Source organism: Corapipo altera, unplaced genomic scaffold, assembly GCF_003945725.1.
Source record: "Corapipo altera isolate COAL_440 unplaced genomic scaffold, ASM394572v1 50, whole genome shotgun sequence".
NCBI classification, from domain to species: domain Eukaryota; kingdom Metazoa; phylum Chordata; class Aves; order Passeriformes; family Pipridae; genus Corapipo; species Corapipo altera.
This window is the reverse complement of record NW_020884889.1, coordinates 757,235-784,306: the sequence shown is the minus strand read 5'-3', so window position 1 is coordinate 784,306 and position 27,072 is coordinate 757,235. Positions and strand designations below refer to the sequence as shown.

General features: G+C 40.7%; 2 protein-coding genes across 9 annotated transcripts in view; one reads left to right on the top strand and one right to left on the bottom strand.

The window, feature by feature from the left end:
* The window catches only part of ZWILCH (zwilch kinetochore protein), a 67,825-nt gene that overhangs the window by 909 nt on the left and 39,844 nt on the right, over positions 1 to 27,072 (top strand). The window contains exons 3-23 of one of the 8 annotated variants that reach the window (XR_003527806.1): positions 298 to 393; positions 516 to 634; positions 1,303 to 1,499; positions 1,963 to 2,042; positions 2,331 to 2,486; positions 2,686 to 2,757; positions 3,072 to 3,165; positions 3,546 to 3,601; positions 4,279 to 4,381; positions 4,982 to 5,061; positions 5,235 to 5,391; positions 5,960 to 5,988; positions 6,414 to 6,550; positions 6,818 to 6,913; positions 6,991 to 7,109; positions 7,727 to 7,824; positions 20,882 to 20,965; positions 22,422 to 22,485; positions 22,933 to 23,142; positions 23,757 to 23,884; positions 25,436 to 25,520. Coding sequence is in view for 5 of the 8 variants with exons in the window: in XM_027644252.1 (XP_027500053.1) it covers positions 298 to 393; positions 516 to 634; positions 1,303 to 1,499; positions 1,963 to 2,042; positions 2,331 to 2,486; positions 2,686 to 2,757; positions 3,072 to 3,165; positions 3,546 to 3,601; positions 4,279 to 4,381; positions 4,982 to 5,061; positions 5,235 to 5,391; positions 5,960 to 5,988; positions 6,414 to 6,550; positions 6,818 to 6,913; positions 6,991 to 7,109; positions 7,727 to 7,818 (1,683 nt within the window). In the remaining 3 variants the exon portion in view is untranslated. Of the gene's footprint in view, positions 1 to 297; positions 394 to 515; positions 635 to 1,302; positions 1,500 to 1,962; positions 2,043 to 2,330; positions 2,487 to 2,685; positions 2,758 to 3,071; positions 3,166 to 3,545; positions 3,602 to 4,278; positions 4,382 to 4,981; positions 5,062 to 5,234; positions 5,392 to 5,959; positions 5,989 to 6,413; positions 6,551 to 6,817; positions 6,914 to 6,990; positions 7,110 to 7,726; positions 8,212 to 8,239; positions 8,706 to 12,068; positions 12,173 to 13,717; positions 13,838 to 15,299; positions 15,420 to 20,881; positions 20,966 to 22,421; positions 22,486 to 22,932; positions 23,143 to 23,661; positions 23,885 to 25,435; positions 25,521 to 27,072 lie in introns of those variants that run through there. The other 7 variants (XR_003527805.1, XR_003527807.1, XM_027644252.1 and 4 more) reach the window with 7 other exon arrangements.
* Positions 9,214 to 18,091, bottom strand: LCTL (lactase like). The gene is made up of 13 exons (XM_027644536.1): positions 17,974 to 18,091; positions 16,836 to 16,996; positions 15,288 to 15,375; positions 14,933 to 15,042; positions 14,541 to 14,669; positions 13,961 to 14,056; positions 13,196 to 13,250; positions 12,941 to 13,102; positions 12,084 to 12,358; positions 11,681 to 11,807; positions 11,051 to 11,250; positions 10,499 to 10,562; positions 9,214 to 9,329 (listed from the first exon to the last, which is right to left on the bottom strand). The coding sequence occupies exons 1-13, from the start codon at positions 18,089 to 18,091 to the stop codon at positions 9,214 to 9,216; spliced, it is 1,701 nt and encodes a 566-aa protein (XP_027500337.1).

Genomic DNA, 27,072 nt, shown 5'->3' with positions numbered 1-27,072 from the left:
TCTGAGGTTTTGTTCGTAGAACCAAATTTTAGTCTTTCCTAGAATCAACTGGTTGGAATTTAGATTTTCTATGATTAGTTGAAAGTTGTTGCATTTTCCCAGTTGATTTGATTGCACCCATGGCATGCAGTACCTGTGTTCTCCTCAGGTAAAAAAGACTGGGATTCTGGAATGGATGCAGTAGGGTTGGAAAACAGGCTGTGGAGTTAGTTAATTTTGCAATTTCTGGTATAAAAAATTACTGGAAGGCAGCATTTCTACGTAATATATTAAGAAGTTTTAATTATTATTTTCCAGACTGATGTGGAGATCTGTTTGGTTGGTGGCAGTTGCAAAAGTCCCGTTGAAAGATTTTGGAATGGGAGCAGCCCAGTGTATATTTTGCAGAAGGCAGTAAGTTTGTGTGCCAGTTGTTGATTTTTTTTTTTTTTAAATGTAATCCAGGCTTTTGAATTCCCATCAAATATTTTCACACACTTTGCAGTTTTTGATCTACCTACACTTTTCTCTTAAAGGCACCCAATGAAGAAGGTGACTCCATGGAAGAATCAAAACCAGATGAAGCTCTTTCTCCCTCTGAGCTTTTGCCAAAGGAGAGTCCTGGACCAGCAGCTCTTTCTGTGGGAAGAGCAAAGTAAGTCTCAAAGGTTTCCCTACCCTATTGATGTAGTTTTCCTTTGCAGCTTTTGTTCCTCTTCCTAATGTTCAGAACCTCTGTTGTTTTCAATCCCCCAAATAAAATTGCTCGTTAGATTGTGAGATTTTTACCTCACAAAAAAAACTGTCTCCCCTGGTTAAAAGTTTTTAACAAAGTAGCTCAAATCAAGTTGCTGGAAAAGCACTTGTGAGCTGTACCATTGGGTTCATGGGATTGACTGGGTGTAGGACACCAAAAAAAGCTTCCTAAGACTTCAGTGCTTGTTTTTTTTGCTAAAGCTTCTGTTAAAAAAAGCTTAAAAATCTTATTGGGGTCTTTGCTGTTGTTAAAATACCAAGTCATGGTACCAAAATGGGGTTTACCTAACTGATATATTGTAATGAGCTTAAGATGTAGAATTCAGTATGATTTTAGATTCTTCAGTGAAAATTAATATAATGATTATATTTTGAAGTATGATGTCCTAGACTTCTTCCTTTGTGACTTTATTGTGCTACCTCTGAAAAGAGGGTTACAATCCTGCATTCTTGTTGTAAAATGATTGAGTCTGCTAACAAAGCATGATAGAGAGGAGTCAAGTTTTAATAAGGGACAAATTCAGGATATTTGCTGGCATCTAATTTTCCTCCCGATCCCATTTCTAGGCAGTTGCTTTCCTTATATGCAATGGTGCAAAATCCAAACGTGAGCCACCTGGGAATAAGGGACCTGCTGGTGCTTCCTCCCCTCTGGATCAGGTGTGATGGTTCTGATCCTGAACACACCTGTTGGGTTGGAGCTGAGCCTCTCAGAGCTGGAAAGAAAATCACAGGGATCACGATTTTCATGGTGTCATGTGATGGTAAGGGTTTATGGTGCACGTCAAATTAAATGAGGAAGGCTCAAAAGTGTGGGAATTCTGATGTGACAACGCTGTGTTTGCTCTTTCTGTGATGTTGGCTTGGGAATGCTCTACATTCTTGGCTTTGAAAAACAAAAGGAGATTAAAAAAAGAGAAAATATGTTTTTAACGAGTGCTGTGTGGAGAAAATAACTTTTTAATAGAATTAATGCAGCTATATCTGTGCAATAACAGCACATTTAAACTGCTGCTGTTTAGCTTCTTACACAACCACAGACTCACACTAAACACTTCTGTGTTCACCCCAGTTCTTACCAACAGGACAAATGCAGGGAGAATCCCTGTTTTCTGAAGGATATCAGGAGTCATTCTTGACCAAATGGAGCATTTGAGAATGAATTTTAAGTGTCAAACTGAGTTGTGTCAAATGGGGTTTTTGATTCTCACGTTTTTCCTTTCCTAGGTCCTACAGCTGATAAAACCTGTTTTGCCAACCTGGAAGAGCTCAAAATGGAACATAAAAGAAGACATCATTCATCTGTTGTAGGTTTTTACACTCTGTCATGGCTTCAGTTGCAGTTTAAAAGCTCTTGTTTTGGGATTTGTGATGCTGGTTTGGAGAAGCTTTATAGATTCTATGTGGAAAACTCACCTTAGTATGATTCTGTAGGACAGCAGTCTGTCCTGAGGTAACATTTGTAATGCATTTGTCTGATATTAACCCTTTTTTGTGTTTTTGTGAAATGCTTTTGCAGTTATTTTGCCTGCACACAAACCCATCGATGCTGTGGCGGTTTTGTTGCGTTTATTTTTAAATCTGTTCATTCTCAGGTGACGACAAAAGGATTTGCTCAGTATGAACTGATCCAAGTTGCTGCAATAGAGGACACCATTGTAGAATCTGGAGGCAATATCTATGTTGATATTACATGGAATATTGTTGATAAGATTCTGGAGACTCCCCCACTGATTTCAGCTGCCACTCTGGTGAGTCCAGCTGGGAAGAGCAAACAAACCCAAACTCTTTGCCCAGATTCCATCACGAGCAGTGTAAAGGATAGGAAATAAAACAACAAAACCTGTTCATAATCTAGATTATAAATTGTGCTGACGTGCCTTTCACTAAGGACAGTTTTAGGATTGATTTCTGAAGTTTGGAACTGACTTAAACTTGTGGAACTTGCAGAACATTGCCCTGGAGTCTGGGGATCCCAGGAGTCCTGTGTACCAGGTGTATCGGGAGCTGCAGCTTCTCCTGGTAAGTACAGGGAAGAAATTCCAGTTTCAGACTGACATGGAATGATGATTTCAGGTGTTAATAACTTACTTTATTTAAAACTTCCTCACGTGTTTCGAAGATAACTCTAAGCTTTTATTTTAAACTTGGAGTTCAGTTTTAGTTTTGGAATACAAACAGGACAACTCATCCAGAAGTTCTGGAAGTTTCTAAATTCCTGGTTATCTGTGCAGAGATTTATGATTCTTACAGAGTTACCTGCATTTTGAAGTGTGACTTATGCAGAACCTCCAGCAAGACCTGATTTGTTGTATTCATTCTCACTCTGCCTTTAGGCTTTGGCTGAAGGGTTGAAGACGGGTGTGACTGAGTGGCCTGAGCCTCTGGAGTCTGAATCAGCTGTTGAACTGGTCCAGGAATTCCTGACTGGTAATGGCTGCTTTTTCCATGGGGAGAGGGATTTCACATGGCACAGAAATAAAAGGAAATGCCACATACAATTTCTAAAGCATTAGAACTAGAGCTGTTGATTTTTGGGCTATAACCTCCTGCACAGAGGAGTAAAATAGCTTAGTAAAGATCTGCCATTTTACTTTGTCCTAATACCATGTGTAAAAGTAATTATAATAAAAAAATATTTTAAAAAAAATCTTTTCAGGCTATATCCTTACCCAGTAAAACCATTTTTAAAATGAACACTTTTTTGTCTATCAGTTGTGTGTTTTTAGGATGTGCCTGGGGATTAATGCGAGTGGTTTGATGATATTTCTTTTTCATAGTGGTAAAATTTGTTTCTTTTCCTCTTCCAGATTTAAAGAAGAAGCTGGATGGAGATTGTGGGTCTGGGAGCAAGGATGAAACAGAGGTTTATGCAATTTCCTAACTATGTAAAAATAATGGGAGAAGGTTTAAAAGGCAGTTCTATCATTAATTTGCTTTTCTTGCCTAATTTAATGATTTTGGGTCAATATAATGGTATCAACTGGATATTTTTTTCCTATTTATTAGAAGTTTGTTATTTTAAAGCAATGGACAATTTAACATGTAAAAACTTGTTTGGTTATATTAAGATTTTTTGCCTTTCAGTCTACAAGGAAAAGTTTAGGTCTATTTTCTTTCAGGAGAGAAGTAGCATTTTGTTGATAAGCTAAAAATATTTTGATTTCTGTTTCAACTAAACCAGAAATATTCCTTATCAGCATAACAGGCAGTTAGTTCTCTGTTCTGAGATTTTGGATGTATTTTGGCCTCCCAGGGCACTGCTGGGTGTACAGGCAACACTTGGCTGGGATCTAAAGTCTCTCTGACAGGAGGATTTGCTTCCTGATCCAAGGCCAGCAGTTGGCCAGTGTGATCATTCTGGAAAGAATCAGACTCACTTTGAAATAAAAATATGCTTCCAAATTACTATGCAGTGATAGTTTCCCTGGAAAAGGGGGAAAGTTAGTGCTGCACCCAGTTTTGATCCCTGGAGAAATTAAGATATGTAAGATTTTTGAATCTCAATCAGCTTTTTTATTGAAGACCCACAAACTCTTTCAGAAAATCAAATGTGACACGGCTGCAGTGGACAGTTACATCAAATCCATCTTCAGTGAGAGAGGAGACCTGGATTTTGCTGAACAATTATGGTGCAAAATGAGAAGTAAGTGTGTTGGGGGGTTTTCCTTTCATTCCCCTGTTCTCTGTGTCTGCTGGACCACGTTGCTCTGTCAGGGAGGTGGATGGACACTTCTGAGTTTCAAGGACTGATCAGCTCTTCAGAGGATTGGTGTGAACAGTCTCCAGAAGAGCTCATTTTGGGGGTGTGGGTGATGTACTTTCTTACAACATCCAAAGGCAGACCAACAGCCAGCAGCAGATCCTGGGTTTTATTTTATTTGACTGTAAACAATTGGTGGTACCCATCTGCTCTGAAACAGGGAAAAAAATTATATAGTTTTCATTTTAGATCAGAAGGACAATTTTCAATGTAAATAGAGAAAATGATGCCAAAATCTATGTATGACAATCTGCTGCTGCCATGCTCTAAATCATACACAGTTCAGTGCTGTCTGATCATTTTTAATTTGCAGTAACCTTTTTTTAAAGCCATCATGTGACAAAGTTACCAAAAAGCAGTGCAGTCTGTCATTTCAGCTCTCATTCTTTAATTAAAGGGTTTTATTCTTGTGTGTTGGGTTATTGTTGCTGACTTAACAGTCCTGGACTGATAATTAAATGATTGTGTCTTTTTTTTTTCCAGGTGTCAGTTCCTACCAGGAGTTGAGAGACTGTTTCACCCGGGTCCTAAAATCCCTGGACCGTGGTGAGATCCAGCCCTGGGTACGTCTTTGTGTTTCACAATCAATCTTGACATTTTGAGTAGTGTCAAGTAAAACATATTTCCCGTCACTTCACTGCCCTCAGCTGTGTTACATTGTTTTTAAATTCTCCGTGTCACAGTTTGTTTCTGTTTCTGATGTTTCACCTCACAAGGAAACTTTTTCCATGTCCAGATTCATCAAGGGAGCAGCAGCTTCCTACGGAAGTTAATCCAGCAGTCCTACCATGGCAGGATGGAGGTGGTTTCCCTCAGTGGCATCACTCCCATCCAGATGCTCTTTGAGATTGGCTTGGATAAGCTGAAGAAGGATTATGTCAGTTTTTTCATAGGTGAGCCTGAGACCTGTTACCTGATCAGGAATTCAAGAGGAAAGCTGTTCCATGCAGGAATAATGAACTTTTTGGTAACCTCCATCTCTCTTCTGTTCCCATCTGCTGAAGTGCAGTTTCCAGCCTCCTTAATAATTGAACTTTTCAGTTGTACAGGGTTTCAAAACTTAAAAAACTGGAGCTTTGTATTTTACCATTGGTGTTACCCCCTTCATTTCTTCATTCCTGCTTTGCTCTGTCATCCTGTTTTCATTCTTTGTGTAGCTTGCTTTTCTCTTTTCACTGCTTGTAAACCCATGTGTCCCAAGGAGGGTGGTTGTGTGAAAGTGTGGGGTGGCTTTCTTCACTGTGCAGCCTTTTTGGTAAATAAAATCATGCCTCTTGGCCACCTGGCAGGGTTTTTTTTTCTTGTTTTGAAGAGCAATCCTGTCCATAAATAACATTCCATTCCTGGTGACTTTGTACTTCAGTAGCATTCCCTGTCTGATTACCTGAATCTTGCTTACATTTCATCTGATACTATGTGTTAAATTTTAATTATTTTTAATTTCTCCTGTTCGTTTTACAGGTCAGGAACTTGCAACATTAACCTACTTGGTGAGATGCTTTATTTTTATTTTGAAACTCTGAAAGCAGTTTAGAGTATAAAGTAAAACAAGCTCAGCTGATGGGGGGGTGAAAGTCATGTCATACTTATCAGCTGAGAAACTGAATTGCAGATCATGAGGCTGGAACAACAAACTGCAGGAATGTCATTGTTTTGTTTAATATAATACATAATATATATTATCTCTATGTAATAAATTATATATAATTTGCTTGGTATCTGAGAGAAGTTGCTTTCAGGGCAGTGAACCTTTATTCACACTTTGATGGAACTTTGTTCTGAGTCTGCTGGGCCTCTCTTAAAATTTTGGCTTTTCAAAAGAAGCAGGAAGATATTATTTTAGTTTACTGAGGATGTGCTGTTTCTCTGTAGAAATTCAGTGTCAGGTAAGAGCAGAAGCTCTTTGCTGTTCCAGGATTACTTCACTTCCACATCAGTGGATCTACAGGAACAAGTTCATCGTGTTCAGAAGCTTCACCACATGCTGGAAATAATGGTCAACTGCAGAGTCTTACTCCAGTTCAGACATGAGAACCTCTTCCCTTTGACACAGTAACTGTTGCATTTTTACTTCTTGCTCTTTAAATGACAGTAAAATAGGATTTCTTTGATTTTTTTAAGTGTTGTAAAGAAACACTTAAAAACACCAACTCTCCTTAACGGTGGTTGTGAGACTGCAGGAGGAGCAGCTGGATCTTGCTGCTAAATGTTGCTTTGGGACTAAAATTGAAAACTGAAGGATATAATAAAGTGTGGGAGTATAGCTAATTTGGCACAAGCATTTCTCCAAAGAAATTAACTGGTTGATATCTATTGTAGGATTTGCATGAAGTATTACAAGGAAAACCCTCTCAACGAGAAACACGTGTTTCAGCTGCCCATCAGACCAGCTCTTGTGAAGAAATTCTACCAAAAGTAAGAGAAACCCCAGTGTTTGCAGCACTCAAAATTCACATGGGGCTGAATTTTGATGGCTTTTTTTATCCTCTCAGTGAACACCCTGAGTTATGGAAGGTGGAGATAAGCAGTGGGCACGGAGCAAAGGAGGTGAAAACAATGTGGCAAGTCAGTACTAATGCTCCTGTGGAACATGTGGCATCAAACCATTCAGGTGAGGAATGGTTGGGATGAAAGAAAGTAGTGAAGGGGCACCCTTCAAACAAATTCAGTTTTCATACTGAGCTCAGTGGGTCTGAACCTTTTTGTACTTACATTTACTTTTCATCAAAGCAAAATGATGTTCTCCCTTTTAATAAATGTGAGAGGTGGTATTTACAGAGTTGAATATTTTCAGAAAGAGGTGACTTTCTGGGTTATGTTTTTAGAGTTGAAATGACAACACAGTTCCAAATATGATTAAGTGTTATCCAGAAAATCTTGCAACTTCTTTCTAAAATCCTTGCCAGTGTATCAGAATGGCTTTGAAGAGAAATTTTCCTGTTAGGAATGGCCTGGAGTCAGGGAGGAGAGCAGGTGCTAAGGAGAGAAGCCATTCCTTGCTGCAGTCAAATGTAGAACAAGTGAAAAGAAATAATTTGCTTTTTTGGGGGTGAGGTTTGACAGAATGTGCTGATTTGGTAAAACTTTCCTGTCGTTGCTGATTTTTGGCACGAAGTCCTTCGGTGAGACTGAAGTTTGGGAACCAGTTTGGAAGCTGCTCCATGAACTGATCCTGCCATTTCCAAGAATTGGAATTTCCAATCCCAACCTTCCCCTTTGTCCTCACAGGTCTCTTCTCTGACTCCACAGTGAATGGGAGCCCTGAAGAAAGGCTGTATTTTATCACAGTGACCAAGTGCAGTCAGGTGCATTTCACATAAACCCAGGTTCCTCTGCAGGAAAGGTACAGTAAAGGCAAAGTTCAGTGTCTTCTGTGTCCCAACAGATTATTTAGGAACACTGATTTAAAGAACAGCTCCTCTCACTGAGTTTTTGGCTTTAATATGCTTAAGTGGGACCTACACAGCCACAATTCATCTGTAGGCACTTACTTTGTTTGTAAATATTGTGCATTTAAGCCTGTACAGTATAAATATTTTGAAAATATAGATTTTTGTTGTTGTTGTTGTTCTTATATTTACAAGCATTCAATAAAGTTGTGCACTTTGGGGTTTCATCTTTTATTTTTGTTCATTAAAAGTGCAATCAGACACCGTTCAAAGGGTCCATTATCTTAACCAACAAACCAAACAATAATGTCATGTTTTCCTCCTATCAAGTGATGCTTCATCATCCTCACAGATTTGGAGAGCTGTTCATCCAGGGTCCTGGCATCTTCTGACAATCTGGTTTTCTTTGTCCCTGTATTTATATTTTGGAGTGTTTATATTTGGGGGTATTCTTGGATATGCTTCTCTCTCTCCTCTTCAAATGATTTTTTTCTTTCCTTCAATGTGAAGTGAGTTATTTTAGCAGTGTTGTCTTGTATGTTTTGCATAATTTTTGAGAAGAAAATCAGTGTGATTGGCTGGGCTTAATCATGTCAATCTGTTGGGTTGGCAGTTGCAGGTGTTAGGTTGGTTAGATTGTGTATAGCCTGATTTTAAAGAATTCCATAGTTCATGCTGACTAAATAATTTAAAACAGAAACATTCTGCAGAAAGAAACTTAACTATGGATAAGTAAGAATAAGCAAACCCCCAGTATTCATGCCTTTAAAAACTAAATTTCAATCATTTCTGGTTTCTCCTCAGTAAATCTTATTTTTTACCCCTTTCCTAATATTACATCTTAATAAATATCAGTTTAATAATTTGAAGAAAAGCTTTAATTCTGTATTTGAAAATTGGGTGCCTGTCTCTCTTCCAGTAGCAATTACATGGTAATTAAAAGCCTAGTGATGAACAGACTGAAATCAGAATTTGCAAGCAGCTTTTAATCCCTCGAAATTTGTACTGTCAGGGTTGGAATCACTTTAATCTGAACTGTATTTCTGGTGAACAAATCTGTAATAGTTTCCCAAATAATACCAAATGTAAAATCCCCTACATCAAATCAGTAGAAGTTGATGTAGAAAGAGAAAGTACTTTGGGTTTTGACTTAAAAAAAAAAAAGTGATATTTTGGGAACTGAGCAGAAAAAGCTCTAAAAGCTTAGGTGGATAAGTAAAGTTTCTTTACAGGGGTTTAAAAAGAGGCATCTGTGGTGAACTTTAACCACTCAAAACAGCTGCATCTTATTCCTTTTGCCCAGTGAAAGTGTGTGAATGTGGAATTTTAGGGGTGATTTCGGAGGTAGAATATGAGTAGGACAATACAGATGAGGATGCAGAGTGTGAAAACTGTAGGAAGAACAATCTCTGTCACCATTTCCATGTGAGTAATCAGGGAATCTAGAATTTGAGAAATGAGGAATATGTAAGAAATTTATTCCTTTGGAGTGCACTAAAAGAGAGTTTGCATAAATTAAGGATTTTTTTTGAGCATAAAATTGTTGACATTGGCATGAACAGCAAAGAAAACAAACAAAATTTCAGCAGTCTGCAAGAGCTGGAGCGAATCCATGACAGTTTTCCCCCTTTTTTTCTTTCTGAGGTAATTTTTGGAAGACATTCAGTGCTCAAAGGGCTGTAAAAATGATGTTTGCTGGGAATTAGTTTCAGTGTATTAACAGTATTTTATCGTGTCTTTGATTTTTATTCCCTCCACCTGAAGGAGAAAGGGTAGAAAACTGTCCAAGAGAAATCCTTGGGAAGCACTTGGGCCCTTTTTATGATTGTCCTGGAGCTGTTTGAAAAATCAGAAGGGTTTTATTAAAAGGGTAGAATTTTATCCCCCAGGGAAGCCTGGAAGAGCTCAGGAAACCCAGTTAATTCCCACAGAACATGGAACTCGGGAGCTGAGTCTGAGCAGGATAAACTTGGGATGACTGACCTTTCCTACCATGTGGAATTTAGCTCATCCTCCTTATTAGACTCCATAATACTAATTTATCTTTCTTAAAAGCTGCAGAAATCCACTGGGGTTGATTGTTCTAACTCAGGAATTGTGGAGGGGCCTGGGTTACACCAGGAATGCTGGATGAGCCTGGAAGCTGCAGAGCCTCCCTTGTTCCCTGTTCTTGAGCAGCTGCTCTGAGCTGGTGTTGGCTTTGTTACCAGAGTAAAACTTGGCTTAACCTTAGGCCAGGCCTTGGCCCTTTTCTTTTATAGTTCCACTTTATGTAGAAATCAAACATTTAGAGATTTTCTCTCTGGGTTGGTTTGTGTTTGCAAAAGCATTTAGCACTTTTATTTCCAGGAGAACACTGTCATCCCTAACCTCAGTTTTAAGCAGGATCTCTTCCAGCTCGTGTGTTCCACCAGCATCCAAAGTTAATCCATTCCCCTACAGTGGTTTTAGTTGGAGAGAGTAAATAAACACATTTTTCTTTAGAGGCTTTTTGTGCTTTCAGGGAGAAAATCCCTTTTAGGACCTGTTAGTAGGACTGTTCACAGAGAAAATTTCAAATCTGGCAGTTCCATAAAGTGCTTTTCTAAAACAAAAGCAGCCCCATCCTTACCTGCAGCGAGGAGGTGGTGTGTGGAAGAGCAGGAGTCCATGGCCTTCCTGTACCAGTTTTCCACCTGGGAAGGTCGACAGCAGTTCTGTTACAGTGCAAGATTCTGCCCCTTCTCTGTCCCTCAACACTTGTCCACTATAATAGACTTGAAACTACTTTATTCTCTCAAAATCTCAATGATTTTCTCCAAGTTCCTTCGTATCTGTGTGGGTTTTGTTGCAATATGTTTCTCCAAGTTAGTTGTTTAGTAAGATTTTTAAAATCACATCATAATATGTACTACCTTGCTGGAAAATAATATGGAATATATGTAATTTTCTACCTAGAAAACTGGCAGGGCACTGCTAACTTCTGGTTCAGTAAGTCCAATTGGAGTTTTTAGAAACAGTAATTGAGGCTGTTCCCACTTTCAGTGTCTGTGAAACACATCCCTAATTCACACAACCAGAGCACCACTTCGTGTACCATATTCAGACAAGCTTCCTGAAATTCTGTGACATATTTGCCCATATATTGAAGAAAAAAAAGAATAAAACCAGCAGTTCACATCACCTCTCTTGGATTTGGGAATCCATTGGCACTGATAATCTTTTTATAATAGTCAGCAGATGCCTTTGGGTACCGTGGTTTGTTCTTGTTTTTGAAGTCAATGTGGTAAAGCCCAAATTTTTCAGAGAATCCTTTGTTCCATTCGAATTTATCCAGCAGGGACCAGGCAGTGTAACCTTTGACATTGACTCCATCATTGAGAGCTGCAAACACAAACCAAAAGATTCTGGGAAATGTGTCTGTGGCACTTCAAACACTCTGTGTTTAAGTCTGTAGGTGTTTGGGTTTATACCAGGAAGAGGTGGGGAGGAGGACAGGAAAAAAGCAAAGTAGGAAGTCATTTGGAGTCTTTAAAAACTCTGTCTTTAGCTTAGAGGTCCCAGAGCTTTGTGAACATGGTAATTAAGTGTAATTTCTCCTTTTTGAACATGGAAAAACTGCTGATCTGTTGCAATATTAAATCTCATGGAGGTTATTATGTTTATTAGCATCAGTAAATTTGCTTTGATTGTCATTTTGCTGACAATTTGACCTGTCAATACGTTATTTCTTTATGATGTAAAAGGCAAGTAGAGATAACCAGAAGGTGAAAACACTCAAAAAGTCCAACACCAAACAGCTGATTTAAGTTACCTTTGAGTATCTCATTGATGTATCCCTTCAGGTACTGGATCCTGCCCTCATCACACAGCTCAGTGCACTGGGCTGCCTCAGACACCCCGTTCTCTGTCACATAAATGAGGGGGTTCCCATACTGGGTCTGCAAACAAAGGGGTGTTTACATAAAATAACTTTATTTTGACAACACAGAGCTAGAAAAAAATGCCCTAAAAGCAATTTTCTAGGTTTACTTAGTAAGAAAAAGGTAACTAGGAATTTAATTTAACTATGGGTTTTATTTTAAAAGGAAACTTCCCAGTGTGACAAGGTAAATATATAGAGGGGAACTGTTGAAAATCTGAGTGTAAATGCAGCTCCTGTGTGTAACCAGGCATTTTGTTGGCTCCCTTTTAAATTCAAGATCTCCTCTACTCACCTTGATGAAGTTGAGCAATCTTCTGAACCCCCAGGGCACAGAATAAAGCCACTTAGAACCCAGAGCTGGCCAGTTGGGGTCCACCAGTTCAGCCAAGTCCCTGTCAGTGTGGTAACCAGACACTTGGAGAAAGGGAAAGTTCTTCTGCAGGACATAACGAGTGGTGAAATGACCTATTCCCAGGAAATCCGAGGTGCCTTTAATGTAGGTTTTCTCTTGCACTGAGAAGGTTGGTAACCTTGATGTCCCCAGGCCCTGCTGGGCACTCTTCCTGCCTATCAAAGGAACGACAGGAAACACTTGTGAGGAGCAGGGAATTTGTTTGCTTTGCCTCACCAACAGTAAATGAGAGAACTGTGAAATCCTGGAATGGTTTGGGTTGGATGGGACCTGAAAGATAATCCCATTCCACCCCCTGCCATGGGCAGGGACACCTTCCACCAGCCCAGGTTGCTCCAAGCCCTGTCCAGCCTGGCCTTGGACACGTCCAGGGATCCAGGGGCAGCCACAGCTTCTCTGGGCAACCACCATTCTCTTCCCCACCCTCCCAGGGAAGGAATTCTTATGGTTTTCCTGAGCTTGGTGTAAGTGTAGAGGCCACTTGGGTTTGACTGCTTCTTTGAGATGTCAGAATCTTTCATCCTTTTGGTTTGGAGAAATGAGATGGGTGCAATACATGGAAAACCAGTGATTTAAAGTGTTCTGGTGTGTCCCCAAACTGCTCAGGAGCCCTGTCCACCCTGGGGGCCACCTGTGCCCTCATCCCTGACTAAAGTACATACTGGCCAGGAGCTGTTCCCTTGCAATGGGCTCAAAGTGTGGGATTTATTCATCTTTAGTTGGTTACTGGGACTTACCCACATAATTCTTCATGACCTCTGGGTAGTCCCCCCTGTAAATGGGGTTTGCAAACCACCCCAGGTGGAACTGGATGTACCTCTCAGCGGCGTCCCTGTCTGTCTGGCTGTGGGGGTCAACAGGCTCCCCCCAGCCACTGGTCAGGGAGATTCCAACCATCCCTTAAAACACAGAGGGGACAATTCTGCAGTTTGTGCATCATCTCTAAGCCCTTCACATAAATCAAGGACAATCCCAGGATGATTCCTGCTTACCTTGCTGCTCCCTGCGCCACGTGTTGTTGTAGGAGTGCCAAACCTTGGCGTGAGTCTGGAAATTAAAACACAATCAGTCACCTGCATGTTTGAACCTCTTATGCCATGGGCAGTATTGCAAAGCTGGTGAAGAGCAGTTTTTGCACAAAGATCTGCCTGAAAATATCACAGAATTTCTTATAGGTGTGTTACAGAAGCTTTCATTTCGTGTAAGAGGTCAAAAAGCATTTATGCAAGATTCCTTCCTGAACTCCAGGAGATCCCCAGGGAAGTAACACACATTACTATACATCCATAGTAACTATATATCTACTATATAGATACAGTCTCTGGAGTGTTCTGTCCATGTCTCCAGTCTTTGGATGTCTTTGCCTAATTCATTCAGGCAGATGAACATTAATTTTAACAAGCAGTAGCCTTCCTTCCCTTCCTGCAGTCACTTGCAAAATTCCAGTTCATTTCAACAGGTCAGGATATTATTGCTTGTTTCTGGAGTAACCTGGGTATTTGCTTTTCAACCAGATTGAAACTTACTATCAGGCACTTAAATTATAAGGAAAATTGAAGTTGATGCAACAGTGTCACATCAAGCACCTCCAATTCTGGGCTACACTGGAATATTCACCAGTGGTTTAAAGGCAGGTGATAATTTCCATGTCCTACTTGGAAATTCCATTGTTGTGAAACTATATTTCTGCTTAAAGAGTAAAATTTGCTAAAAAATTCTTAATTAACATATACTTTAAAGCATGATTTCAGTGTTACTTTGATGATGTGGTGAGCAGCCTTGTATGCTCCACACCCCCCGAGCTTCAGTCCTGGGGCGTGTTCTCCTGTCTCATAACCATTCTCAGCAACTGCCTGCAAAGACACAGAGTTAGTTCTTCTCCAGGGAATGTGCTGCCATCCTATGGATTGGGATTCTGTGCTCCCCTGCATGGGCTGTCCCTCTCCAATCCCATTTTTCCTCCCCTTGGCTCCCATCTGCTCCCGCCCTGCCTGGTTGATAACGTGCTGTGGCTTGTTGGGAACAAGGTGCTGGTGACTGGTGTTAGTGGAGTGACCTGATGAAATTCAGGAAGGGCCTCTCTGACTCCTGTCCCTCTCTGATTCCTGTCCCTCTTTCCTCTCCAGCTGATGATTTTTTAAAACTTCACTGGAATTTTATCTTAAAACTCAACCTTTGTGCAAGCTCTGCCCACCGAGATTTTTGGCCACGAAGATTAATGGTCTAAGTCTCTCCCTTTCCCTCTCCCCCTCCAATTTCTAACCAACTTTCCCCTAGTGTCACTTCCATGGAATTCTGGGAACAGAAGGGTTTGGAAGGACAGCACTGAGAACTTACCCAAGGGTTGCTGAAAGTAATCCAGTGTTTCACACGATCACCAAACTTCTCAAAACACAGATTTGCATAATCATTAAAGTAATTTATCATGCTTATATTCTGCCAGCCTCCATACTTTTCTTGGAGAACCTTTGGGAATATGCATTTCAAGAATTAATAATTATACTTAAAGTTCAGCTGCTTGTTAACAAAGACTTTTTTTCAGTAGCCCAGAAGGAGATTTTTCAAAACTTCAATGCATATAAAATAGAAATGAATAGGAAACAGTTGAAAGTACTTAAAGTCATGCAGATATCATTAATTTTCTAAAGTACTTTTAGTCCTTAAATTTAGAAATACTTTATATTTGAGACTTTATATTTGATGTTTCACCAATCTAAATATTGTCTTACCTGTGGAAGATCCCAGTGGTAGAGGCTCACAATAGGGGTAATATTGTTTTCCAGGAGGCTGTTAATTGTGTCATTGTAGAACTGGATTCCCTTCTCATTCAGCTGCTCAGCTGATGGAAAGCACAGACAAGGAATTCCCTGGGTTGCCTCTCAAAGAACTGAAGGAATAGAAATCTAAAAATTTTGACTAAGGAATTGTCCATTTCAGCAATGGGAACACTGTAATGGGTAAACTCTGTTCTGCAAAGGAACTGAAACCTGGTTAACAGTAATTTTAAACAATTATTCAGGTTATTCAGGAGGAAGATTCCTGATAAAAATACTGGTGAGAATGTGGGGAAATTGTTGTGCTTACCTTTGATTCCAGTGGGCATAATCCGAGGCCACGAGATGGACAAGAGGTAGTGATTCACTTTGAGCTCCTTCAGTAACTGGATGTCATCCTGGGAAAAGAAAATCCCACACATCCCAAGCCTGAGCAGAACAACTTCAGCTGCTCCTCTCTCCTAACTGATCCTGAATGCAGAAAACCTACAGAGGAGTTCCACAAAAGGGGATTCCATCCGTTAGTTTTGATTTTGAGATGGTTTGTTCTACTGGTATCCTTTTGGGGTTTTTTTTAGATGCTCCCAAGAAGTCCTGTAATGTTTTGTGTAACTATGGAAGCGGGACTGAAATGTAAGTTGAGGGATTTTGCACCACAATTATATTTATGTCAGAATTTGTCAGAAAATAACAGAAGCCTGTAAATCTTCACCTCAAACATTTCAGCTTAGGCTGAAAACATGATTGCACAGGCTTTCATTTATTGCCCTACACTGGAGTTAGGAAAAAACCTAAATTCCATGTGAATACATGTTCTTATTGTAAGAAATCTTACATCTTCAATATTAAAAGAAATTAGCAATTGATAGTGTTTGAGCCAGTGCAAATTCTGATGATTAAAGCAAGTAATGCTTTGATATAAAGAACACCCTGTAACTGGGCACATATGAGAAAGTTTTAGAAAGTATCTCAAAATCCCAGCCCAGAGAGGTGAGTAAATGTTGAAATGACTTTGTTTCTGCCCAAATCCTCTCTGAAAAATGTCCTGTGCTCATCACATCCATCTCTTTGGATGCCACAGCCCAGTGAGGCTCAGCCCCAGCCTCTGTGAGGATTTTTATTAATCTGTTCTTTCAAACTTCTGCTGGTTTGAGAGACCAAATGAAACCTCTCCTGCATTTCCCCATTTTAGCAGAGTAAAGCACAATAAGTTTCTTTTCTCTTAGTTCTTTCTGAAACCTCTGACTCTCCCATGGATTTCATACATGGGGAGAAAGCTCAGTGGAATAGAACTTTCATGAGATTCATTGGAATCCCAATTATGTGATACTGGCTTATCCCAGGCATTCGGATTCCTCTTGCTGTGGATGTGTCTTTCCTCCAGGACAGTCATTGGAAAATTGGTTTTGATAGTTTTAAGCTGGGAAACACATTGTGAATAGAGCTGCACTGATTATTTATTTGTTACCCATTCAGAAAAGGGGAAACATTCAGACTGAGTTTTAAAGCCTGTTAAAAACACATAGAAAACCTCAAACACACAGAAAAAAGTGTCAGTTTTATTCGAAGCTCAAATGTGTTCGTTGTTCTAACTAAGGATCTGGAATTTCTACAAAACTTAGAATTACACAAAAATCCTGCCAAATGGAGACATATTTGGGAAATGCAGTGGTGTGATTGATTCAATGAGACTGTTGGGAAAGAAGAAGAAGAAGTAATTAAGAAGTAATTAAGAATATGATCCCTGGGATTCCCAAGTTTAACGAGCCTGTAGAGCAACTAAAACTGTTATTTCCAAGTGGGAGCTCAGGAGCATGGAATGGCTCCAGAGTGTTTGCAGAGGTGAAGGGAATGGTACCTTGACTCTGTAGTATCCATCACAGGCTGAATCTCCCGTTTCATTCCTGAACACTTTCCCTTTCCTGTGGGTAAAAGCATCCCAGATACTTGGTCCTTTCCCATCCTTGTCCCAGGCCCCCTCAGTCTGGTAGGCAGAGCTTCCCACACCCCAGAGGAAACCTGGAGGGAAAACAAGGGAGTTACTCCAACATTTTCCTCCTGAACTGGTCTTGGTACTAAATTTTAATAGAAGAAAGGAACTGAAAGTCCTGACAAAAGGCCAGTGTCTTCCATATGAAAATGTATCAGTGCCTAAAAAGGGACTGTCTGAGTGTGGGGTATAAACTGGAGGTGTTCCAAGGCACTGGAAAGGAATCTCACTCTTAAATGTATTAAATATATAAAATCTGTTTTGTAGTGACGAGGTAGTGCTTTGATAGCATGGCAGAAAGGTCTTACTGCAAAAAAAAAAAAAAAAAGGGGGTTTCACATCATTTCTCCCTGCTGGATTTTGTGGTGGTTTTAGCAACCACAAGTCTAGCTATTACCTAAAATAAATAGAAATATTCTGGATTACTTTCCTATTATTACACAAAATACCACGAGGAATCCATTTCATAAACCACTTAAAAACTTGAGCATGAAAAGCAGTCAGATGTCCTTCTAGTTCTGATTTTGCTTGAGTGAAATGTGTATGGAAATACATGTTGAAGAAAGGATAAAGTTCATAAATCAGTACTGAAGAGTGGATTGGATAATATAAACAGCTTGAAACAAGCCCAGCACAGTTATTTCACCTATTTCTTAAGTCAGCTGCACAGCAAAGGGTATTTTTAGCTCAAAATGTTCCATTAATAGTAGATTATTTATGAGAAAGGGAGTTCTCAGGTGTGATTTGTTGTACTGTGCATCTTGGTCAGAAAAAGGGAAATATAAGTAAAGGAATATGAAACAATAATCTGTCAGCATTTAGTACGTGTTTAGTGTTTGAAGTGACTACAACTGCAGGGTTCTGTGGATCCTGGTATTCCCAAGGATGTGGTTTTGTCTCTGCCCTTTCCCTGGGAGCACAAGGAAAACCTTTTTGGTCACTTGTGCAAAGCCACAGGTCGATGTGGAACGTTGTAACCCCCGGGCCAAGGGTGGATCCCAAGTACCAGCTGGAAAAGTGCCGTAGTAGAAGGAGCCGGGGTTGTTCTTTGTCCACTGGAATTCCTCGGCCGTGCCCAGCCCCAGGAGCGGCAGCAGCACAGCCCAACCCCTCAGCACATCCATCCTCAGCATCCAGAGCTCCTCTGCAGGGTCCCACCTGGCAAGGGAAGAGCACTGTCAGGAGCTGCTGCTCCCCAGCTGAGGGGATCCCAAGGGAAAAGCTGATTTTTAATGCTCGGTGGGTTCCGTGTCAGCAAAGGCCAAAAGCAGCACTTGGGTGAAAGTGGAAGATGCAGCTTCAGGCAGGGTGAGGAAAACCAGGGAAGAATGAAACACCTGATTATAACCACTGAGACCTGCCTATTTTCCATGGTTACTTTATTCTGAAAGTCTCTGTGCTGTTCTGTGTTGTTCTGAATTTCAAACTCTCCCACCAGGGTCAGTAACTAAACCCCTGCAAACTGCCAGGAGAGAAGTGGTTGTGCTGCAGCCTCTTACCCCTGAATGTGATGGCAGCAAACCCTGGGCAAGTTGTAAATTAACACTTGCAATTATTGCAGCTTTAATTAATTGCACCTTTTATCTCTAGTGATGTCCCTTTTATCCAGTACCAGGCTCAATTTTCAGTTTTAACTGTGACATCAAATTAAACTCTTGGTGGAGCAATAGTTTAACTATTTTAGCTGTGTTAAGTTTCAGAAGGGCTTTGTAGAGCAGCAGTTTTTTCCCCCAAATTGATACAGTTCTCATGTGTTTTATTGAGAAAAAGTACAAATATCTTACAAAAAGTCACATTTTGCATTGGAGTGCCTGTGCTGCTTGCAGGTTGGTTCCTGACCAAAATAAAACCCCAAGTTTGGCAAAACCCAAAAGGCAAAGGAGCCCTTTTGTAGAACATGGAGTAAATGAGCAACCTCAGAGGCCTCTGGTTCCTCTGTGTTTATTAATGATCATTCCATGTCTCCTGGTTAACACAGGAACTGCACAGCTGGCTTGGGAAAATGGAACTACTTCAGCACCAAAGGCTTTAGTCTCGGATTAAAAATATCTCCACCTCTGCATTTTGAATGAGAACATTTAGATTGCAATGAAAAAAAAAAAGAGCAGACTACAAACATTTGAAACATCAGCTCTAAATACTCTAGAATTACTTTTATTCTGAATAAAAGGGCTGCAAATACATGTGATTTTAATTTAGATGTTGACAGTCCAATGCAGCTCTCCAGCCTAGTCAGTACATTTAAATTTAGTTGTTACCCTTGGTGTTTTGTCAGCAATGACCAACAGTCACATGGAAAGAGGGCAGGAGAAAACAAATTGTGTTCTGGGGGGTCTCTCAGTGGTTTCTGTAGCTGAGGCTTTACCCCAGGGCAGAAGGACTGGGTGGTTTTACAGGGGTGCTGATAATTCTCTTCCAAAGTCAGAGCAGGGCTTTAATAACATTTTAGGGAGTTTATTCTGGTTTTAGGCAGTTGTGGTGACCTAATTCATCAGTTGGGTTACTCACAGAAGCTCACAGAATCTGTGATCGACACCCTAATGATTCTGTGAACATTTTAGGGGGTTTGTTATGGGTTTAGACATTTGTAACTCTCTGATTCGTATTTTGGGAGCTGGGAACTCAGCTGGAGCTCAGGATAATGAATCAAAATCAGGATATTTTTTCACTCTTTGGCCTGATTATTATTCTTCTTGTTAGTAGCAGTATTAGAAATCATTTCAGTACCTCATGAACTGCTCAAGCACAAGAATCACATTATGATTTTACAACCCCCTGCATTGAAGAAAACAGTCTTATGCACAGTCCCTTGTGGAATATTCAATCCATTACTTTTCAAATCAATACATCTATTTTGGAACTATTCATTGCTCTGTTTTTCTGGCAGGTACCTTTACAAATCAGTAGAATAAACAGCTATTCAAATACTGCAAAAAGGTTCAATAAGTTCGGACTGTAAAGCTGGCCCTGGAAAACCCTTTTGCCCCTCACGTTCTCTGGCAGCTCCAGAACCTCCCGCCCTGATTATAAATGGAGTTATTTTCATTTCCCCCCATTCCTGCCTTACCTGGTGTTCTTCACAACAGATGTGTCCTAACTGGGAGATTCCTCTGGACTGCCACAAACCTGCCAGGGCATTCAGAATAAACTGATTTTCCCAGAGGAATCGCGTGGAACGGATCCAGCTGCCACAAAAACTCGGGAGAAACATCTAGTTGAAAACAGCATTTTGTTCACTTGGAGGCAAAACAAAAAAGAACAATCCTTTTGTATCCACAGTCAAATGTGCAGGACAAGCTTTAGCTTAACCATAGGAATCTGTTAGCAGGGAGGGATTTTCCTGTGTGAGCAAAATCAGCTTTGCAGGGATCTATACATTCCCACCCAACTGCACTGGCTCCTGAACAGGGTTGGTGGACATTTGCATCTCCAAACACCCACAGTGTTGGGAGACATTTGCCATCAGGAATTGTAGTGATGGGACAAGGGGTGAAGGGTTCAGACTGATAGAGGGGAAATTTAAGTGAGATATTGGGAAGGAATTGTTGGCTGGGAGGGTGGGGAGGCCCTGGCACAGGTTGCCCAGAGAAGCTGTGGCTGCCCCTGGATCCCTGGAAGTGTCCAAGGCCAGGTTGGATGGGGCTTGGAGCAACCTGGGATAGGGGAAGGTGTCCCTGCCCATGGCAGGGGGTGGACAAGGTGATCTGAAAGTCCCTTCCAACCCAAACCATTCCAGGATTCTGTGATTCCATAATTTTTCTCTTGGTGCAAATGTCTGTGTCTCAAATGGTGTTTCCCAGGGAGATCTCACTGATAAATTTTGTCAGACCAAGGGCTTTGTTTTTACATGGATCATTTTGAATCAGGATGCAGGCTTGGAAAATAACATCCTTTTTCTTTTCTCTTGTTTCTAGAGGAGTTCCTTAGGGTGATGTCTGTGGAAAAACCAGCTCTCCCAGTCTGGAGGTTCAGCTTGAGCTCTTCATTCTTTTAGTTCTGTGAGTTCCCTTTCAGTCCCCCCTCGTGAATAATGTGAATTTAAAAGGTCATGAAAGGAGGTAACCCATTGCTGGGCTGAAAAAGGTGTTTTCAGACATTTCTGTCAGGTGTGGAAAACCTTCCTGTGCTGAGGGAGAAGGGGAAGAGCCTCCCAAGAGCAGCAGGGAAGGGAACTGCAGGAAAGAACAGAGGGAAAGTCTGGACAACACTGATACAACCAGGAATGGGAACCTTTCCCACAGCCACCCTGAGGAAAGGGGATCTGGGAGCCAGGGGGGGTCTCCCAGGGGCAGCAGGAGCAGCTCCAGCCCTGGGTGGGTGATGTTCTCCTCCCTGCTGTGCTCCCCCGGAGCTGCTGCACGCTGTGGGTGGGTGGCTCCTGCCGTGGAACCCGCTCCCCTGTGCTTTTGCAGCTGGACACTTTGTAAACAAACATATAAATATGCCCTATTTATTTATTTAGCTCCTCGGGTTTGTCTTTTTTTTTTTTGGTCTTCTATTTTCGAGCAGAACTGGTGCCCTCTCGTGGCCAACTCAGTGGTAAAGTATTAACGTCAAAACGTTGCCTGGTAAAACGAGCAACAACTTTTTAGTTCGTGTGGAGCCTCTGATCTCCGAAGTGAAAAAATGCATGGAAATTAGAGTGGGAATGTTGTCAGGAGCAGGTCTCTGTACACTTGTTTGCCTTCCTGCTCGTTGGATGGGACCATTTTCAAGCACTGAAAATCCACTCTGGAATATCCTCTGTGATTTATGATGCACAGGAGGGGCAGGATTGGAGAGGTGGGTCAGCCTGCAGGGGAGTTTGGTGCCCAAGGCATGTTTTTAAGCACTTATTTGTCATTTGTCACATTTTATCTCCTGCAGAACTGGGTAGGGCAGCAAAGCAGAGTCACTGCAGTGCTGTGCCATGCCAGAGTTGTGGTGATTAAGGCTTTCTCTTGACACAATCTTCTCCTGTGATGTTGTTTCCCAGTTTTCTGCATAAACAAACCCATGAGATATTTACATTGTGACAACTTGGTCATTTTTTCCTCTTGGAAAAGTTTTATTAGCAGCAGTTTTTAAAACGTGCCAGAAACACATCAAGGCTATAAAATCTTTTATTGTGTTTTACTGGTAAAAAGAATGTTTTTTAAAAAAAAATAAAAATGTACTTGGTGGATTCCATCCAGAATTTCCCACTAAAATAACCTGGGAAGTGGGTTATGCAACGGGCTCACTGTGTGGGTGTGAAGTCAGGGGAGAGTCACCACTGACTCTGGGGATGTTTTATCTGCTGTTCACTTGTCCACAGCCTGGAGTGGATCTTCATCCATAAATATGTAGATATTTATGGATTCTCCTGCTGTGGAATACTGTGTGACTGTATCACAAAAGCTTTGGCACACACCCCACTACCTGAAACAAATGGATATTTATTTTCCCACTTAATTTTCTATTTTTGTGTTGCAGAACCTCTTATCTCCAGATATACACCAGGGCTGGGTCACCCCTAACAGAAGACACCCTAAAACTGGTATTTATTGTTTTTTTTCCTTTCAGCCCTCCCAAAGTAGAGGCTGTCTTTCCCAATTCCCTGGCAGCTGTTCAGACAACCAGACCAAATCATCCTCACACAATTATGACCTATCTCCCCAGCTTCCTGATTCTTCATTCTTCCAAACTACACTCCCTTCCCAACCTTGAATAGGCCTTTTCTGTCTCAGAGAGAAACATCCTTTCTTATTATACAGCAACCAGAAAACCACGTAATTTTTCCAGTGTGTGGTCTAATGCAACTACACTGAGATATTGGAGGGTTTTCAAAATCAAAACAAAACCCACTTACAATTGTTCTTGGAACAAGAACACTTGTATAACTGTACTTGGATTTTTCTGTGTTACAAAATGACTTTCCTTGCGTTTCCTTAGCTGGTTTTGGAAAGTTTTTTTTGTCTGAAGCTCGACTGGTCTTGCTTTTCAGAGAAAAACAGGAAATTTTGGGAGTAAGTGAAATGAGGATGCCTTGGTGCCCACCTCTGCTGGCCTTCCACTGTGGAAACACCAGTCTTGCATCCTGGGGATTCTGTGGGCAGCTTCTGAAGCCAGTCTCCATGGGAAGAAAACCTCCAGAGTGTGGAAGATCTTGTGTTTGAATCCTGAGCTCGTGATCCCTGAGATGAGCTGGAGATGGGTAACTCTAAAACTTACCCCATATTTCCTTAGCAGCTCCTACACTCTTGTGCTCTCCTGTTTTGTGCCTGTGGAGCTCACTGAGGAGCTGTTATCACTGCTTTTACTGGGGGAATTTTTGGAAAAATTAAACTGTTTGAGAATCTGCCATCTCTTGTTTTGCAAAGAAATATCATAAAGATTGGCAAAGACAGGGTAAATCTGAGAGCTATTCTAGCTGTCCTAAAAGCTCCCATTTTAAAGGTGTCATTTCCAAACAAGCTCCTAAATTGTTTATTCTTAATAAAGTTTCTTGGTGTGTGCAGAGAGGAGCAGAAACTTCCCCCTTTTGGGGAACTCCCAAATGGTCAAAACTCCTGAGACTTTATGTTGCATCTTGGAATTTGAGTGCCCAGGCTCAGTTTTTGGTTGAAAATCCCAATAATAAATGACAGATGTTACAAAGCCCTGGGTGCTGTGAGGAAGGTCACAAGAGTTTGCTTCTAAGAATCAATTTGAATTTCTCTTTTCCTGCTGACAGCTCCATGCTAAGGGTGGGCCTGCATTTGATGGGAGCCCTGCAAGCTGCTGCAGGCTACCCCTGATTGGAATTCCCTTGGATTAGCCTAATTGCAGGCTCTGCCATCATCTGTTTGCAATCACAAAGAGGAAGCTTCTGAAGCTTGGGAATGAGAGAAAATGAAGTGTCCTGACACAACTTCAAAACATCCAGAATGCTCTTGGAGGTTTTCCCATCGCTGTTTGTGAGTAGGAACAAAAAGGCACAGTTCTGTTTTCTTTCCCTGTCCATCTTTACCCTGCACCCATAACATAAATACAGGCAGCAAGGAAGAATAGTGGTAATTAATGGAGGTCCCCGAGCTGATAATGAGTAAGAGTTCCTGAGTTGTTTTGGAAGGGGTTGAATTAGTTCATTATTGAATTAGGTCATTCCTAAAATCATACAATTGTTCTTTCTATGGACAGTCAGCTTAGATTATGAAACATTCCAATTCAATGCTTCAAATTCAGTTTAAAACACACCCTAGAGCATTTTATCTGTGGTGCTGCCCTGGAAGGCAGGACGCCACTCCTGTCTCATGCACCAAACGGGCACAAATTGTCTGGGAGTGGCAGAAAAAGGACTTTAATGACTAAAGACACTGAGGATGGTTTCGCTTCTGTCCAGGGTTAGGGGTTTGGGCTGGAGAGGGAAGCTGAGAGCCTTGCAGAGCTCAGAGCTGAGCTCCAGGGAGAGGCAGCAGTGCACTGCACTGGCAGCCTGGCCTGGCCTGGCTTCCTCAGCCCCTCATCTGGGAGAGGGTTTGGAAAATGCCAGTGACAAGTGCTGCCCAGGGCACCAGGGAGCTGGAAACCTGGGACTTATGGATAAACTCCTAATGCTGGTTCAGTGGCCTGGCCAGGACAGGTGGAGAGGAGCAGCAGAGGAGTGCAGAAGGTTCTGTGCAGCCTCAGGACAGCTCTCCTGGGGCTGGAGGGGCAGCTCTGCCAGGGAGGGCAGGACTTTCCTCACACAGCCTCACAACTGCCAGGCTCCTTGTTTCCTAGGGAAAAGTTAAAATTTCCCAGGGAAAGTGTGAGGGTGAACTGGGATAGTCCCAATTCTTGTGCAGGCCTTACAGTGACAGTTGTCTGGGGCCATGGCCTGGACCTTCTTGTAGCTTTTTTATTAAAACAAGTAAAACAAGCAGAGAAAAAAAGCAGTGGCTTTTACTTTTGCTTGTTCAGGGATGAATCTCAGAGACAAGGCCTTACTAGTGCTCAACTTCTGCTCCAGTCAAACACCAAGTGATGCCACTGGAGATTTAATGTGTTCTTGAAGTGAAATATCTGCCCCAGTGCTTTATCTCAGCCTCTTTATTGCTCTGGGGGCTGATCTGCAGCTGAATCTGTTGAAAGTGGGGCTAATTACAGCAGGACTTAGGTGAGTTCTGACAGCCTTTGTCACTGGGAAGGGTTAAAAACAGTCTGGACACAATAACAATGGTAGTATTTCTAAAACTGCTTCTAAAAATCATGGCTGTGAACTTTGTTTTTACTATCACATCAAAAAAGAATCTTAGTTCCAGTCACTGCTGAAATACTTGAATTTGAGATGCTCCAAGTTGATTGAACACGTTTTTAAAAAGCAGAGCTCTTCTTTACAATGAATCTTCCAGTTATGCCAAAACTCCAAATTCCAAAATACATTTGTAATAATAATAATAATGATGATGATGATAATAATGCTCCAGACATGCCAGATTTCCAGGCCTGTGGGTATAAACTGGGAGCTCTGTGCATTTTTCTTTCAGCTGTCAGATCTGCTCTGAAAACAGTCTCACTGAGGGAGGTTCAGATCAGCAACACGGACCAGAAGAATGTCCAGAGATCAGACCAGTGAGTAAATGTTTTAAAAGACCCTTCTAACGTAAGAATTTCTCTGGGACTGTTGTAAAACAAGCAAAAGGACAGGGAATTATGGATTGATTTCCCTGCCAGGATGTGCAGGTGGGACTCCAGGCTCACATAAACTTGGGAATTGTATTTCTCAGCTATTCCATACTGGTGGAAGAACTTACAGTAGCATTTTTTTCTGCAGAGATGGTGACTCAAAAGCAGAGTTAATAATTTGTAGCCCAGATCAAAATCCAAAAGGGTGGATGGAAATTGTCTTGTTTTTGAGAAGAATGATTCTGTAGTGCCTGAACTAAAGCCTGTTAAAACTTTGCTGATGGTTGATTAACTGCTGGAAAAAAAAAATTGGGTCCTACAAATTTAAAGATGCTTCAGATATGATTTTTATATAAAAATTAAAATTATTATACATGTTATTATTTTATATGTTCTATACACTATTTTTTATTATATATTATATATGATAAATGCTTATAGATTATAAATTATTATAAAATATATGAATACATAATATAAATACATAATAATAATATATAATATAAATAATTAATAGACAATAATATATAATATATAATATATAGTTTATTTAATAATATATATAATTTTTATAATAATAGATATATAATATATAATGAAATATAGTATTTATTATATACAATATTTATTATATATTTTATTATATGTATTTCATTTATATATTATTATAAATAAAATATATAATATATAAAATACATAAATATATAATATATATATTTATATATATTTATATATATAATCAGATATGATTTTTTTTTGATAATACACCTAAAACCTTTGGGATTAGGTTTATTCCATAACCACATGCATGTACATGTGTCCTAAGTAAGGACATGCAAACACTTAGGGGTCTTTTTTTTTTCCTTTTAAAATGCAAATTTCAGTGGGAATCTTCCAAAACCAAGGAACAATTTCATTCCAGTCTTCCTCTGCTGCATTACTTTGCTCCAGATTGGCCCTTGCTCAGTGTTTGCCCAGTGGCCACAGAAGGAGGTGCTTTAAACCACAGCAAACCAGGTTTGCAAATGCTGTGGGCAACCCTGAGTGGGAACAGATGGTTCCTCCAACCCAGAACTCAGGGCAGGGGAAGTTTTGGAGCATTCCCTCTGAAAAACCAGGCTTTTGTTACCACTGGTTTGCTAAAACCCAAGAATATATTACACACTGTGTTACATTCAGATGATCTCATGCTAATCCAAACAATCTTGGGGCACCTCTGATTCTGATTAAGCATTTGGGGGGCTGTGCTGCCATCCCACCTCCCTGGCAGGGGTTTTGTCAGGAGACATTTGTTATGTTTTTGAAGCAAATATTTCTGTGATAAGTGTTATATTAAAACCCACAAGGATATGAATAATCCTGTTTTCGGTGAAGAGTTTAAATGACATGCTATAAATAAAACCGAGGCCACACATCGACTCCAAAAGGTGGAAAAAAAAAAAGAGAAATACTGAATAGCTCTGTTCATCCTGCCCCCTAAATGGGGTGAGGCCACGGG